Below are 17,401 nucleotides of genomic sequence, written 5' to 3' on the forward strand. Positions count from 1 at the left end.
ATTTATGAAATTAAAATGTTTGAAATTAATTTTTAAAAATATATAGGTTTTTAAATAAATAAAATACAAATATGAAACAATTTAATATTTTTTTATTGATGACGGTGGGTTTCGATAAACTAAGTATGTAACAGAGTACATTGATTTCACAACTAAAGTTTTAAACTTTACATAAATCGAAACTATATCGCTGCCGTGTTAATTAAGTTTTGTTATGTAACAATATTTATGTACATAAAATTATATTAGTTTTGAAGATTAAGATACGAAACACGTTAATAGTAATATAATTAATTAAATGATCAAAGTTAAGATTGATATTAAATTAATATAACCAGATATATTTGACTTCTTGAGTCTACATGATATGACTCCTTTTCTTCAAGGCATTATTAAAAAAATATCCATTATATTTTTCTAATTATTATTATTTATATTATTTTATGTTTAATATTCTTAAGCTAATATCACAATGGCTCGAGACAGTCAAGACTTCCAATATTTGTGCACATATTCTTATACTATATTAGTTTGCCGGTTGCATAACTGTCTTGAAAAATTTGTATCCTATTGTATAATAAGTAAATTAATCTTTATACTATATAAATCTGAAAAATGTCTATTTTTATGTATGAAAAATTCCTAAAATCGCACGAGCATTGGTTCTTAATTTTCTAACGGACATACAAATTACATGTAAAAAGTTACTACTTCATACTATAGATCATGTAAAGCACACATTTGTTTTACATATCTTTAAAAAAAATTGTAATCGTGTGTATGTGTGTGTGTGTGTGTGTGTGTGTGTGTGTGTGTGCACGCGCGTGCACGCTATGTGTATTTCATATTTACAAATAATATATTTTAAGTATAGTTGTAAAAAGCGAAAACAGTGCCATTATTAAATTATTAAATTAATAATTTAATTGGAAGGTATTCAATTTCTGCATGATTATTCTTTTAAAAAACAAAATATTTTTATTGCTTTCAATCTATGTACTTAAAATAAATAATCGCACATGTAAAGGCACTGCCTCATTTAATGTAATTTACAAAATATGGAGTAAGTACAATTTTTTTTCAATGTACAAACACTTGACATAATCTATGAATATTAAAAGTGTGCACGCAATAAAAAGCTAGTATTTATATATGCAATTTAATGGATCTGAAATTAATTTTATTTTTATTAAGACATATGAAAGATTATTTTATTAGAAAAATGTACAAATATGTAAATATATTAAATTCATTAAGCATGTGTCAGTGTTATTAAAAAGATTTACATTATAATTTCATTTATGAAATTTTATCAAATATAAACATAAACACTGATACAGATTATTTTTATTAAGTGCATATAATTAGATAATGCTTTATTTTTAAATTGTTTAAGATCTTAGCATGAAAGTAACTTCTCATTTGTCAATTGACTTTTTTCAAAAAAGCAAAAGTTGAAGTTATTAAGCTAAGCTTAAAGTTATGTTCCCTGAATAGATGGGCATCTTCTTTACGTCATTCCAGGTACAATAACATATTTTCAACAATGTAATATAAACACTATCATACATTACTTCATTTTTTACTGTCATTATTATATAGAAATTCAGGACTTGTAAAGAATATTCTATTAATAGTTTTAAACAGTATCAATATCAGTAACAATTCAAAATACTTTGCAAAAATAATTATATAATGATTTAGTCATTATTTCATTTTAAATATCATGAATTATGTATAAATTGAAACTACAATAAATATTTTATATGCAAATAACCAGTAATATCATAAAATTTGGAAAAATATATAAAAAGTGTATTAATAAAACAAAACAATATTATAGAATGATTACACTGTTTCCGCTTGCTACTAAATTTATCTTATACAATGTTAATTGATTATGTATTTAAACATAAAAAAATAATATTATCAATGTGCTTCATAATAATGGAAGTACTTTGTAGCAGTGTTTATAATGAATTGCTATGACAATCTCAAGTGTTTATACGTACAGTCTATCTATCTATAATCTTATACTAGATCCTCAGGCAATATATCCTGGCATACACAAATTTCGTGTAATGCTACAATATGAATACAGTCGAATGTTTCAGAATAAACATTATCAAATAACATTTTAAATTTTTACATTATTCTTAAATTTTTGTAAGAATTATTTGAAAGATAATAATTTACATTTTTATTTTTTGCATGAAAGATGCTGTTAGGGTGAATCTAAAAGAAAAGCCCGTGCTCGTTCCGTCATTTTGCGTACTCGTCCTCTACTACTTATACTAATACGTGGTACATTTTCAGGTTCAGGACTTTCGTCACTTTCTTCTGCATAATATCGACGTTTAATTTTACGTCGATTTCTGACTGGCACTGTATTGCTCTCATCACTTTCTTCATTATAACGAGGTCGTTTTCCAGTTCTTCTTGAATTTTGTGTTTGTTCTTGATTTTGTATTTCTCTGGTTCCACGAATTCTTCTTTGAGATCTTGATGATACAAAAGCTTTATCTGATTCTTCACTATCTGAATCTTGATTATTAATTTCATGTTGTGATTGTTCTTCTTCTTCCTCTTCTTCTTCTTCCTCTTCTTCCTCTTCCTCTTCTTCTTCTTCACTTTGACTTTCAATATTATTTTTTCCACTTTTTGTTGTATTTTTAAAAGTATCCTCATGTTCGGATGTAGATGCTAACTTTCGTGATCTTGTTCTACTTCTGTTAATTACTTCCTCTTCGCTCTCTTCATCTGATAATTCATTTGTTGTAAATGCTTCATCATCCTCATTTTTTGAATTTTCATAAAAGTTTAATTTTGACTTTGATTTTACTTGTTTATTATTTTTGCTATTTTTTGCACGATTTTTTCGAGTTTGTTTTCCACGTCCAGTGGGTGTATATACTTCTCCAGAATCACTATCAGCACTTACACTAGGTACTGTTTTTCTTGCTCGTGTCCTTCTTATAGGTACACTACCACTACTTTCACTTTCTGAAGAAGCTTCTGAATCACTGGCTTCACTTTCACTTTCTTTTGGTTTTTTTGGTACTGTAGATCTAGAAATTCTAAGTTTTAGCGTAGGTCGCGTTGTATTAGAAGAACGTTTTGTGTGTCCATTCGTCATACGTGATGGTCCTATAAAATAAAAAAAAATTTATCAATTTTATTGTTTTCCATTTTTACAAATTTATAATATATTAAAAATAAAAATATAGAAATATACTTACATAATTAAATCATTTAAAAATAAAATATACATACCTGGTGCAAATACATTAGAATTGTTTTTTTCTACATCATTTAAATTAATATTTTCATCTTCACTATCTATTTCATCTGCATCAGAACAAGCAGATTTTGATTTTGAAGGTGCTATAGATAATGATAATTTTTTATAAAATTCGAATGTATAGTTTATAATAAAAGACTTATAAATTGATATAATGAAAACATACCGGTTCCATTTGTTAGTCGAACTTTACCTCTTCTACCTTTTCCTTTCGTATTTTTCGTATTATTATTACGTCTTCTTGCAGATTTCCAATTTGAAATAATTTTTCGCATATGTTCTTCAAACATAGCTGATAATCTTATTGTCATTGAATATATCTATAACAACAAAAATTGTATTATAATTTTTTATAATATTTTAAATATTTATCATACTATCTAAAGCATTATTTTATTTATTTTCTTTATATATATATATAAAGATAAGATAAAATAAATAATAATAAATGTGACATACTCTTGATCGCTTATTAGTGTTATAATTCCTACTGTTTGTAAATATTAACCGCATATCTTTGGCAAATTCTAAAGGAGTTTCATAATTTCCTCCTAATAAATCTTCTTTTACTGTACGTAAATCCATTGGTGTATCTATAATTTGATGATAATCTGGATGTTCTAATCTATCAACTGGTTCTCTATAAAATGTTGAATAAAAATTATTGTGAAAAATATGAAATTTTAATATAATAAAATTACTATTATTTGCAAATAATATATATTAATTAATATATATTAAAATAACATAAGGCTTGTAAAAATTAATTACCTGAAAGGTATAGAATCTTCACATTGCCATAATGTTTCTAATAATTGACGACAAGCTACTTTCCAATCATTTGATACTTCTGGTGAACGTAAATTTCTACTTGAAGTTGCTCTCTGAGTACTGGTTGAAGGTCTATTCTTTGTATCTTCTACATCAACTTCTGATTCAGAAGAATGGTATGTATCAACTAATTGATGATAGAGAGCTGGTACATCTATTTCTGTAGTTTCTCTATATAAATTGTAAATAAATATATTTTTATTAATTATATCTTGATAAAAGTAAAATAAAATTAAAACAATATAACTAACATAAAATTAATGAGTGGATAAACTAGATCTTACTTTATAATTCGTAGACATAAATCAGTAACTATTCTTGCATGCTTTACTATTTGACTATGTGGTTCATTAAATTGTTCTGCATTTGTTGCTAAGTATCTAACATCAAATTGCGCAGATGTTATCCTTCGATAAAAATTATTTTCAAAACGAGCTTTTATGGTTGTTAAATCAATAGGATATTCTACAACAAATGCATATGCAGGATATGCATTGAGATCAACAGGCGCCATAAACGGTTCTGCAATTGCAAGACTCATCACTTGATCTAGTCCACGTATAATTCTGCGACATGTTGCTTCTCGATCTCCCATAGGCCATTCCTCTGCATGAGGTTGATACAATATTGTTCGTATCTCCTCTGGAAGTACAGGAACTGCACCTCCAAGTTCTGCTGGAAGTCCTATATTAAATTAATATAAGCAAATTATATCAATTATTATTTAAAAATAAAAAAAATTATAATTGCAATAAATAAAAAATTCCTGTTTTTTCGAAATTTTTCAATTTTTCTTAATATTTTTCAAAACATTTTTGGATAGATAATATATACAAATTTGAAATGAATAATCTAATCAGACTAATAATAAAATTTTTAAACATACTATTTTCATCAATTGGTTCAAGATCCCAAGGACTCATTCTTTCATATTCACCGTTATCCCATCTGACACGAAAACACATGAAAAAAGATTCAGGAAAATCTTCATCTAAAGGTTCCATTGATTGAATTTGACCCATCCACCATCCATCATCAATCATACAACGAAATCGGTCTCCTTCAGACCAACTGCGCGCTAAGGCTGTATCGAATGTTTGACGTAAAACTAAAAAATCTAATACATCAGCCATATCATGATATTTAATAGTAAAATTTTCTCCTGTTAATCTTCCATCTTCATCCATTAGTGCTAACTTCAAACAACACAATCGAGGTGGACGTATTTCATATTTAATACCTACTACTTTTACAAATTCTTGGGCCTGAAAAGTATATTTCTTGAAATAATTAATATTAAAATTATAATATATTCAAATACAAAATTGAAAGAAAGAATCTTACTCTTATATTGACTTTATTCCATGGCTCACATCGTGGACCAAGTTCATATACTTTTTTATTTCTAACAGCATCTAAGTAAAATTGATGACCTTGTCGAAAATATACTATTTCATCACCCATTTGAGGATAATAAGGAGCTTTCCTTGGTATTATCTCGGTAAGCCATTCTGAAGGTCTAAAAACGTCTGGGATATCATCGATGCCAGTAGACAATGGAATGTCCTTTAAATAAAAAAAAATTTCAGAAAAGAAATTTATTATAGAAAATATTTAATTACCTTTTTTCTAGGACGTCTATTACGTCTTCTATCCATGTCACTTGGAGGAGTGAGAGATCGTTTTTTTACAGGTTTACGTTTACTTCGTTTTGGTGGTTCTAGATTTAAACCATGATCAGCAATCCAATCTGAATATTCTGTACTAGACTCTGATGTAGAACTATCAGAACATAAATCTTCTTCATGAGCAGTGGAATCATTGCTATTACTACTAGCTGAACTTCCTGTTGTTCCCACATTATCAGGATTCTATAAAGTGAATTGTTAAGCATTATTGAATTCTTGAACATATATTAAGAAATAAATATAGTTTTTTTAATTTTAATTAAACTTATAATAAAATATTTAGAAATTCTAACTATAATTATAATTATATAAAGCACCTCAAAGTCATCATCTTCTTGTTCTTCACCACGTGTAGCTCTAGTTCTATAGCCATGTCTAGTAGTTCTGTTACGTTTTCGATTTGCTATTCGACTACCTATATTATCTTCAGTATTGGCAGTATTTGATACTGGTTGTGGTCTTTTTCGCATTTCGCGCTTTAAATTTTCAAGTTCCATTTCTGCTGTCGCATGTCTATAAATGATATATCTTTATTTATTTATAAATTGAAACAATTTATATATATATTAATAAAAAATGGAATAATTTAATAAAAAAATTCATAATATATTTATATGAAACATACAAAACTTTAATTTGTGTTTCCCTAACAGCTGGATTCATGGGTCGAGCAAGAAGAGGTTTGTTCCAAGGTGTAGTATTATCTCTTTGCCAATTACCACTACTTTGTCGTACACCTTCTACATCTCCAGCTCTTCTTAAGCCAGATCTACTTCCCCGAGGACTAGCCATTTGACGAACTGGTTGCTCAGCTGCATTTTCTTCTCTTTCATCAGCTGCACTTTCTGCATCAGCATTAATATTTTGCCTTTGTGCAAGTGCTTCAATTAATTGATCAATATTAGATCGTGGTTCCTGAGCTGGGAGACCTTCTATAACTTCTTGCATTCCTAAGTTATAATATATTTTTTTTTTTTAATTCTAATTCTACTTCTTCTATAATAAATAAAATACACAAAAAACAAAATTGATTTATATACCTCCAGCACCTACTGCAATATTTGGTACTAATTGTTCTCCTCTACAATTTTCTCTCCCAGGAACCAATCTTTGTAATGCTGGTGGATAAGGATTTCCATCAACATCCACTAAAAATGGTGGAGGCATTAAGTGAGGTGCAGTTTGTGTTTGTTCATCCAAAACATAATTATTTGCATCTCGTATTAAAGGTCTATAATCCGTATGGAAAAATAATTCTTTGGGTACCTATATAAAAATATAGATAATGCTTTCAGAGATATAATATATAGAATTAAAGAGAAAAAAGAATATACACAATATAATATATAATATATATTTAAAAATAATAATAATAATATATATATATTAAATATCACAAAAAATATATATATACTTACTATTTTAAGTTTTTCAACACCTGATCCAAATCCATATATTAAAAGATGTCCATGAGAATCTGTTGCTGCTAACATTGTTCCATCTGGAGACCATTTTGCATCAAAAACAGCACCATTACCTTGCCCTTCAATAAAATTTTGAAAACATGCTATTGGTTCTGTATTCAGAACATCCCAAATTATAAGTTGTCCATCATGTCCAGCACTTAATATAACACGAGGATCTATTGGATGAGATTCTAACACAAAGACTTCATCTTTATGTCCACGTAGAATTTTCACTAATTCACCTGATTTTGCATTCCATACTTTAAGACAACTATCATTTACAGCTGTAATAACCCATTCATCGCTTACATCCCAACTAACCATAGTCACTTTAGCTTTTTTGTTAGAATCATCCTCTGTTTCTGATTCTCTGGAAAATTATAAAAAAAAAATATTTATTAAAATTATATAAATAAATATTTAATAATTATTTCTTAGAAATATAATATTTTAATTACCCAGGAAGTTTTGTAGTCATCAATAAACGTTTATACATCCATTGTTGTTGTTCAAAATGCCATACATTTGCAGTACCATCTTTAGAACCAGAAATAAACTTTAAACCATTATGCGCCCATTGAATGCTATCAACTGTATCAGAATGTGCTTCAACTTCTAAAACTCTACATGGACCTTCATCTCCTAACATTGAATATACTCTAACATGATGATCTGCTGAACCAGCTGCCATAAATGCACCACCAGGACTAAATGAAGCACATATCATTTGTGCTTGACCTGGCCGCATTTTTTCATGATACTGAATTGGTTTTGGTCTATAAGAAATATGTACTCATGCATAAAATAAAATTTTATATTCTTTAAAAAATATATAAAATTTTATTGAAACCTACTGAAAAATTGCTCTCTCATTGCCTTTTTTTGTATGAGACCAAAAAGCAACAGAACCGTCTGTACTTGTAGAAACTAAATAATAAACACCATTGCAAGATATAGGACAAAAATTTACAGATGTAATCATGCCAGAGTGTCCAGAAAGAACTGCAACCTAATAAAAAATTAAAAAAATAAACTTAATAGAATGATACTTTTATATATAATAAATTAATATTCCAATAGAAATATAAGATATTATTTATCAACTTACAGGAGACATTGTTTGAAAACACCAAACTCTTAGTATTCGATCTAAACTACCAGCAGCAAGTAAAGTATTATCAAAATTTACTGCAATATCCATGATTTCAGCAGATGCTCCTCGAAAAGTTGCTAATAATCGTCCATCAATAGAACTCCACACTTTAACAAGTAAATCATCTGCACCAGTTATTATATATTTGCCAGTACGATCAAAAAGAACACAATATACTGCAGATAAATGTCCTAACGTGTGCCTATATAACTGCATTTTATTATAAAACTTTGTTGGTATTGCCTCTCTTCGACTTAAAGGACCTGAATTCTCTCTTCCTTGAAGTACATGTACTATATAAAAAATAATATTTGAATGAATAATAATAAAATTTATATAGTAATTTTTATAAAAATAAATATTTGATTTACCTATATTAGGCACTAATAAACTATAAGGTGAATCCAAAAATGGTTTTCCACCTAGTCTGCCAGAATATGAAGTAATAGTATGCATTTGATGTTGGACATCTATAATAAATTTAAATTATTTATAAAAATAATTTTAATGATTATTTAAACATATTTAACTTCTTTTTATTATATATATTTATAATTATTTACCTTCGTGTGTACGCAACAAAGATTGTCTGCCAGCTCCTAAAAGAGATATTGCTCCTGATATACATGGAGGTACTTCTTTTTCCAATACTGGTCCAATTCTGGCACATATTTGTAGTAAATGATTTGATCCAATATGAGAATATTTCTTTTCCTAAGACATAATTTTTGATTTCGTTTTATGTCTTATTTTATATTATAGATAACAATATCATGTATTTTTAATTTAAATATTTGTTAGAAATATTGGAGAAAAAAATAAAAATTATGTTTTACTATATTACTGATTCGCGCTAAGAATTGAAATTAAAATAATCTAAAGTAGTCCCTATTTGTAACCAATCAGAAGACAAATAAGCAAATGCCACCAATGTGAATAATCCACTCGTCACGCACGATACTAGTTTCTATAAATAAGGTCTGAACATGAGATATATTCATTGATCAGTGCGCACAAGATGGCCGGAAGTTAATTCTTATTGGTTGAAAGTATTATGGTGGGGGAAACTTGTGCAACGACAACATAGAATTAGAGAGGAGAAGAAGGAGAAGGGTTGAGGAGTGGGACAGAAAAGGGGTAGCACCCTATTAGGGGTACTTCATACATTGGTATTTGATGACCAGCTTACAATGCAACGAAACAAAGTTTACTATAATGTTATTCCAAGAAATATCCTATTTATTCCGTCATATATGATGAATTTTTATACACGAAATAAAATTTCCGTCAAAATATTAATTTTACTTACCAACTCCTCAAAGGTTTGATTATGTACATGTCCTTCCCAATCTAGTCTTTGCGGCAAAACCTATGAAAAAATTAAAAAATCATGAAAATAAGTCGATTGATCGATCGATCATACTCGAGATAAGATTGTGCCAATTTGTCGAACATCAAGGTCGCCGACCTTGAAATTCTAATGTTTTGACAAGCAGAAACCACGTGCAAACCATGTGGAGCCGATGGGTATGTATAGTGTCACCCCGGCAAAACGTCAACTCACACCAATCGTCTTACCTTAGCTCGCTCCAATTCACGCTTCAACACCTAGAACGTACATTTCTCGTTATGATATATTACAACAAATTTTTACAAGTTTTACTTCGAAAATACTTACATCTGCGGCCTCGCGACAAGGTCCCGCCGCTAAGAATTTGGCAATTAGGAAGTACAGCTCTGTAAGAAAGAACGCTGCTTAGGAACGAACCGCACGCCTCGCTTCGTTGCGGATGGTAAGGGCGCTTATCGCTCCCATTCTTTACCTGGTGCTATTACAGTCTCGTTCTTCATCACGCTGCCCTCCATTTCGCCTGATCAATCGTTTATTATTCACTCACAGACAAAGAGAAACATTTGCTTTTTAGGGTCATAGCGCGGCAGTAACCATTTCAGATTTCATTTTCTCTCTCGCGATGTCTCGACCGCGAGACGCACACGCACGCTCACCTCCTCAACGGAAAGTAGTCCCCCCCCCTTCCCGATTGTCGACACAACGTACCGTATTATACAGGGACGTAACTTGTATCCCAAAACCCTGTATAATTTTATTTTAATTTGAACTTCTTGAAGAGAAGGAAGGACTGTCTTTTTTTCTTTTACATTTCAATAAAAAATAAAATTAGATAATTCATTTTAACATTATTATTATATGTTTTAATTTATTTTAATATGTTTTTTTCTTTAAAGTTTTGTATTACGATAAATATATGTGAATCATCTGCACTATGTAACGCGGTTTATTTGAAATTAAAAATGCAGTGATAGAAATAGTGATTATAAGAAATATGAAAAAAGCAAATAATCTTGATTTAAATGTAACATAAAGCAGGTTATATATAAAATAAAGTTCATCATAATTGTTATTGACATATATTAATAAATATTAATTATTTATTATAATTGTAATTTTTGTAAAAGAATAGAAAGAATAGAAATTTATTTATAATGAAATCTTATAATTTTACAGTGATTTAAATAAAATAATAAACAATAACTTTATGAAAATATTATTAATAAAAAAATATTAATATTCTTATATACATAATTTTCTACCTTTTCCTATTCAAATTTTATATGTTATCATAAAATATAAACATATTAAATTAATTTTTTAATTTTAATCATATATGTTTTAATAATATGGTAATGTTTGCATTTATTTTGTAATATAATAAAAATTTTCATCTATTACAAAATTAAATTCTGCTTGTGTTTACTATAAATAAACATTAGAATTAATAAATATAACATTATTTAGTATTATTATATGTATTTAAATACTTACATATATTTAAGAAGAATAAAAACATAATATGCATTTTTTCACAAAAGCTAAAACTTCAAGATGGACGCTACGTAACTCGAATAAACTCGAAATATCGATGTGTAACGATATGTGTATATATAAGTACTTGTATATATAATATATATATATGCAATACCACGTAATTTTCTAAAAGTTTTCATAATTTTTGAAAAATTATCAATAAATATAAATTATTGAATTAATATATATGTTATAAGAATAAAAAAATATTATATAATAAATGATAATAATTTTTGTATAGAAGAAATATATGTTTTAAAATTCTTACACAATTAAATGCCGACGTGTCAGTAAGATAATGACAATAGATTTTTTCATAAAACATGACGTGTTGTATAATATTATTTAACATTATTATTAAACAAAATTACAATAAAAATTTATATTAAATAATATATCATTTAATAATAAAAAATTTATATTATATTATCAGTGATAACTGATAATATAAAATCATAAAAATTATTATATATATAATATAAATATATTAAATAATATACAAATTAAAATTATATAAAATATAGGATTTAATTGTATAAGTATTATATAATTATATAAATATAAATATAATTTTTACATGCAAAGATTTTTTTTAACATACTTCAATTATTAATATTATAAAATAAATTAGATATTCTTTTAAATATTATATTATTATATTATTATATTTAAAATGTCATGGATAAGAGATAATACTTCAAATTGGTTTTTACGTTTGGCTATAAAAATTTTAAAAGCTGGATATATTCCTAAACATGTAGCATTTATAATGGATGGTAATAGACGTTATGCAAGTAAAAATGGAATAGAAAAAATAGAAGGGCATACAAAAGGGTATATATCAATAAAAACAAATTTATATAATATATATATTTTTTATTTTTTTTTTCATATATTCTATATTAAATATAGATTATTTTTAAGATTTGATAAATTTGCTGAAACTTTACAATGGTGTATGGATTTTGGCATACAAGAAGTAACATTTTATGCATTTAGTATTGAAAATTTTAAAAGAAAACGAGAAGAAGTAAATGGACTTTTAAATCTTGCAGAACAAAAATTCCAAAGATTATTAGATGAAAAGTAGGCCAAAAATTATATTTACAAAACAGTTCATTTAATAATATTTTATGTAATAAATATTTTATTACAGGGATAAAATAAAAAAACATGGATTATGTGTTCGCATAATTGGTAATTTTTCTCTATTACCTAAAAATCTACAAGAATTAATAGCAGAAACTATGATTATTACTAAAGAACATAAAAAAGGATTTCTTAATATTGCATTTGCATATACGTGTAAGTATATTTATCTATATAAATATTAATACTATATAAATATTATCTATATAAATATTAATATTAATATTAATATAATTATCAAACATTACTTTTGTTTTAAAAAATTAATATAATAATAAAATATATCATAATGTAAATATTAATAATTTTCATATTTTTTTAATTTCTTTTATATAATTATTTATTTATTTTAGCAAGAGATGAAATTACACATGCTATTAAGGATGTAATTGAAGGTGTCCAATGTGGTGATATTCTTTCTGAAGATATTGATGAAGAACTGGTTTCTAATTGTTTATACACTAATAATTCAAAAAATCCTGATTTATTAATTCGTACTTCTGGAGAAGTTAGATTTAGTGATTTTCTTATGTGGCAAGTAAGTTTAAAAAAATTAAGATTATTTTTTATTTGTTATTTAATATAATATTACTTTATAAATTATATTTCAATAAATTTCAGATATCAAATACATGTATTTATTTTAGTAATGTTTTATGGCCTGAATTTAATCTCTGGGAATTTCTTAATGCAATATTTTATTATCAAAGATGTTATTCTGATATACAAAAGATAATAAAAATACAAAATATGAAACCAATAATACAAAATAGCAGACAATTGACATACATAGACAAATTGCATCATAAAAGACAAATTGCACTTCAAAGAATATGTTTGTCAAATTTTTAAATAATACATCATATTATAAAACAAGTTTAATTAAGATTAATTATAAATATCAAGTAAGCTTAAACTATAATATTATATATTTATGTAAACACCATATGTAAACAATTTTTCTTAATCATTTACATTTAAATTTATGTATATATTTCAAAAATATACTTGTACATTTTTTTAAATATTCTAATGCTATTCAAATATGTACAAGTATTAAAAATCTATAGCTCTTCTTTTATTCTATATAAAAAAATGTGTCAATGTATATAAGATAATTTTTTTTAAAAATAAATATAATATATATATATAATGTTAAAAAACGTGAAAAAAAAATAGAAATATTATGCATACACATAAATTCATTTTCATTTCATTCATAAATTTATATGTGTATATTTATATATAATGAAACAAAAATATAAATGTTATGCATATCCATAAATTTATTTTTTAATTTCATTCAATATATAAATTTGTATATTATATATTATATGTATTTATATGTATACATTTATAAAATTTATAATTAAGATATTTTTTTGAAATATCCTGTACATCAAATCTGCTGCATTTATAAATTAAATATTTGGCTTAATTTTAACATTTACACATTGGCTTTTTTAAATACATGTTTCATACATTATCACTCTTTCTAAATATATTATATATTATTTCATACATTATATTTAATAATATTTCATTAATAAAACATATTTATATTTTCAAAAATTTTTAATCAAAACTTTTATTTTGCAAAAACGTTATAAAGTAAATATTTATTAAATAAATATATTACATAAATATGATCAGGCACATTAATATCAGCATAATTTTGAAATAGAAATATAAACTTAAATATTATTGTATTTTAATATTTTATAAATATATTGTTTTATTATTATACTTTAAAAATCCAAAATAATATATATATACACAAAAATTACATATTTACAAATGTAAAATACGCTTGTAAAATATTAAAATATTTTTAATATATTTTTAATAAATGTTTTATTAATGATAATGCACAATGAAATATATATTGTTTAAATAAATAGAATCTAATAATATAATAGAACAATATAATGTTAAATTTAACAAAACCTTAATTTTATTTCTTTTTTTTCTCTTTTATTCTTCATTAATTTAAAATTTAATCAAATTAAAATCAATGAATATAAATAATTTTTAGTTGTTATTTAGAATTATAAGGTGGATGACGTCTAGCAGATGGTTGTCTTTGTCTTGCTAAAAAAGATTGACCCTGACCTGAATTTAAAGCTGCAAGACGTTGATCTATTGCTTCTCTATGACAAGTTAAACCTAAGCGATAAAAAGCAGATATCATTAATTTTTCTTCCATCTCTTTAATTAATTTTGATTCTTTTAGAGATCGTTCCATATCTTCCATAATTTTACGCTGCTCTAAAATTTGATTTCTTAAAACAGCTACTTCATTAGGAGATGAATTATTTTGTTTAGGATCTAAACTTTTTATAACACTTTTTGCTTTTTCAACATATTTTTTATAACGTTCCTCAAGTGCAGCATTATCGTATTCTCGACGTGTTAATTTTTCTTGAAGTGCAAAAACTTTTTGTTTTTGAGTTTGTAGTGCATTTTCTCGTTCTTCAATTTGTAAAATTAAACGTTCTTTTTCTGATTGTATTTTTCTCACTTCATCTTGCAATTGTGTTATTTTTTGTCCTAAATTAATATTATCAGTTTTATTATCTCCACTTGATTGATTTCCCAGTGCTTCTTCCAATCTATTTTCTAATTCAATTATTCTTTGATTAGCTTTGCGATTTTTACCTCTAAGTGTATTTAATCTTTCTTCTGAATCTTCTAATAGTGCTTGAACTGTTGGTAATTTGTCCTCATTTCCCATTTGTTTAAGTTTCAACATTTTATTTTCATGTTTTAAACACAATAGCTCCTCTTTTATTTCAAGAGGAATCATTTCTGTATTTGTCACAGTACTATCAGTGCTAGGTTTTGCTATATTTTCTGCTGCTTGCAATTGTGTACATTTTAATTCCTCATTTGTTTCTTTTAAAGCATCTCTCTCTACAATTAATCTATCTCTTTCTCTTTGTAAAGTGCTTAATTGAGCTTCCATTTTTTTCCCTTCAAATTCAAGTTTATCACATTTATTAGTTTGTTCATCTAATTTATGATGTGCTTCAGCAAGTTGTTGTTTACAAACTTCTAAATGATTACGTAGCATTGTAGTCCGTTTTGATTCCTCTTCATAATCTATCTTCGATTGTAGATATTCTAAATTCTTATCTTCTAATATTTTAACTTGTCTTCTTAAGTCACTTAAATCTTCCATTTTCTTTTTATATGATTCTATTGTTTGTTCATATTTTGCTACTTTATCAGCTGTTTCTCTTAAGGCATCTATTTCATCTTTTAGATTATTAGCCTCATCAGCTGCTTTTTGTAAGTCTTCTTGTCTAGATTGTAATTCTAATACTTCTTTTTCTAATAATTCTATTTTTAATCTATAATCATCTCTAGATGTTTCTACTTTAAATAATTCATCTTTCAATGCTTCCACTTGTTTTCTGAGACCAGAATGTCTAAAAATAGAACAAGATTCTGGATTTTCAAATTCATCTAATCTTTCTTGAAGTTTTTTATTTTCTGTCATTAATGCTGCTTTTTCTTCTTGTAAAAGTGAAAGTTGTTGGTCAAGTTCATGACATTTTTGTGCTAATTGTTCTTTCATATCAACAGTTACTTGAAGTTCTGTTAATAATCTTTGTTGAGTACCATCAGCTACATCTAAAGATTCAAAATTAAGACTAGTACCTAAACTTAGTCTTGGTCCATGCATATTACTTTCTAATTCTTGAATACTTTGCATAATTGCTTGTTGAACAGTTTCTTCCATTCCCATAATTCTTGTTATATATTGTTGCTTTTGATTGCAATTAACTGCACATCCAAGAATTAATTGTAATAAACGGCGTAATTCATGATTATCACAATGTTCACCAATTTTAGTTGCATCAGGTTTAATATAACCTGATAACTGTTGGTTTAAACATTCTATATAATATTCCATTATAGCTTCAATTATTTTCTTAAGATTACTAACTTTTAACCGCCAATTAGAACTAACATCAGTTTTAATTTTTGCTCTCCAAGCAGCAGTAAACCATTCAGGAGCAATTTGAGCTAAAACATCTGCTAAAGCAACACCATCACTTATATCTTCAGCAGTTGAATGAGAACCTTGGAGATCAAATGTATCTAACCATTTAATTAAATTATTTAATTGTTGATCATCCATTATTATTTATAATTAAAAATATATTGATTAAATCATAAAAATATTTATATATTTTATAATAATTCTATAGCAAATGTCAATTCTTTTTAAATCTTAATTTTAAAACGTATTATTTATCTTTTGAATAATTAGGTTGAAGGTTAGAAAATATTCTATCATTTCTACACTATTAAAATATTAATATTTTACTACTATAATAATAGTTTTGAGAAAAATATTTTATAAATTACATCAAAATGTTATTTTGACATTCTTTTATGCAAAATAAAATTAGAAAAAATACTGAATTATGTTAAACTTTACACTTCTGCTTCTAGTTAAACTGACTACATACGTTCTAAAATAATTGCAATAAGTACGATGCGATCTTGTCAAATAGATGTATCTGTCATATATATATATTATACTTAATGCATTCATACATAATGCATTTACTTATGTCGACAAAATTGCCAATTTTATTGATATCAGCAAATATTTTGTAGATTTAACTAAAAAAATTTTAAGCGAAAAATAAAATAAAATATATATTTTAAAGAAAGTTATATTTATATACAAAGCTGTAAATAATTTTTGTATTTAAAGAAATTTTGTATTTAAATTGATACAATTATTTAAAAATAAATGAAGAAAATAGATTGAAATTAGTAATTTTATTAATTTATATGTAAAATTTATTCCTATAAATTTTTAAATTCTAATTTTCTATGTATTTTTGTTAAACCATACTTCACTAAATTATGAATTTTATTTATTAAGTTGATTTGATAATTGATAAA

General features: G+C 25.6%; 3 protein-coding genes across 7 annotated transcripts; 1 reads left to right on the top strand and 2 right to left on the bottom strand.

The window, feature by feature from the left end:
* Positions 1-72: 72 nt before the first annotated feature.
* On the bottom strand, positions 73-11,338 carry BRWD3 (bromodomain and WD repeat-containing protein). 2 transcript variants are annotated; one of them, XM_012488255.3, is made up of 23 exons: positions 11,285-11,338; positions 10,263-10,534; positions 10,118-10,176; positions 10,018-10,047; positions 9,749-9,808; positions 9,003-9,153; positions 8,811-8,909; positions 8,395-8,732; positions 8,141-8,295; positions 7,745-8,062; positions 7,239-7,656; positions 6,861-7,086; positions 6,446-6,770; positions 6,138-6,333; positions 5,755-6,003; positions 5,477-5,698; positions 5,019-5,397; positions 4,417-4,816; positions 4,073-4,303; positions 3,761-3,941; positions 3,468-3,621; positions 3,274-3,384; positions 73-3,147 (listed from the first exon to the last, which is right to left on the bottom strand). In XM_012488255.3, the coding sequence occupies exons 2-23, from the start codon at positions 10,303-10,305 to the stop codon at positions 2,225-2,227; spliced, it is 5,268 nt and encodes a 1,755-aa protein (XP_012343709.1). In that variant the 5' UTR covers positions 10,306-10,534; positions 11,285-11,338; the 3' UTR covers positions 73-2,224. The 2 variants fall into 2 exon arrangements, with proteins under 2 accessions (XP_012343709.1, XP_031773185.1); XM_031917325.2 differs by lacking the exon at positions 11,285-11,338 and having other exon boundaries at positions 9,908-10,047; positions 10,263-10,425.
* Dhdds (Dehydrodolichyl diphosphate synthase subunit) lies at positions 11,325-13,925 on the top strand. 4 transcript variants are annotated; one of them, XM_012488261.3, is made up of 5 exons: positions 11,325-12,160; positions 12,251-12,412; positions 12,483-12,631; positions 12,829-13,013; positions 13,097-13,925. In XM_012488261.3, exons 1-5 carry the CDS (start codon positions 12,000-12,002, stop codon positions 13,325-13,327), a joined length of 888 nt encoding a protein of 295 aa, XP_012343715.1. In that variant the 5' UTR covers positions 11,325-11,999; the 3' UTR covers positions 13,328-13,925. The 4 variants fall into 4 exon arrangements, with proteins under 4 accessions (XP_012343715.1, XP_012343716.1, XP_003694913.1 ...); XM_003694865.3 differs by having other exon boundaries at positions 11,342-12,160; positions 12,239-12,412; XM_012488262.3 differs by lacking the exon at positions 12,251-12,412.
* hook (hook microtubule tethering protein) lies at positions 13,157-17,260 on the bottom strand. Its single transcript, XM_012488258.3, has one exon. It carries the CDS (start codon positions 16,620-16,622, stop codon positions 14,514-14,516), a length of 2,109 nt encoding a protein of 702 aa, XP_012343712.2. The 5' UTR covers positions 16,623-17,260; the 3' UTR covers positions 13,157-14,513.
* Between the last annotated feature and the right edge of the window lie 141 nt (positions 17,261-17,401).

Source organism: Apis florea, unplaced genomic scaffold (assembly GCF_048593485.1).
Source record: "Apis florea isolate Af1SG1 unplaced genomic scaffold, ASM4859348v1 contig_3367_pilon, whole genome shotgun sequence".
Classification (NCBI taxonomy): domain Eukaryota; kingdom Metazoa; phylum Arthropoda; class Insecta; order Hymenoptera; family Apidae; genus Apis; species Apis florea.

Excerpts from the sequence above, each read along its gene's own strand:
- BRWD3 (XM_012488255.3), bottom strand. The coding sequence starts at position 10,305 with ATGGAGGGCAGCGTGATGAAGAACGAGACTGTAATAGCACCAG. Across the intron at positions 8,063-8,140 it reads AATGAGAGAGCAATTTTTCA|ACCAAAACCAATTCAGTATC; the intron begins GTAGGTTTCAAT and ends TATTTCTTATAG. Across the intron at positions 6,771-6,860 it reads TATTGCAGTAGGTGCTGGAG|GAATGCAAGAAGTTATAGAA; the intron begins GTATATAAATCA and ends ATTATAACTTAG.
- Dhdds (XM_086912151.1), top strand. The coding sequence starts at position 12,000 with ATGTCATGGATAAGAGATAATACTTCAAATTGGTTTTTACGTTTGGCT. Across the intron at positions 12,413-12,482 it reads CAAAGATTATTAGATGAAAA|GGATAAAATAAAAAAACATG; the intron begins GTAGGCCAAAAA and ends ATTTTATTACAG. Across the intron at positions 12,632-12,828 it reads TATTGCATTTGCATATACGT|CAAGAGATGAAATTACACAT; the intron begins GTAAGTATATTT and ends TATTTATTTTAG.
- hook (XM_012488258.3), bottom strand. The coding sequence starts at position 16,622 with ATGGATGATCAACAATTAAATAATTTAATTAAATGGTTAGATACATTT.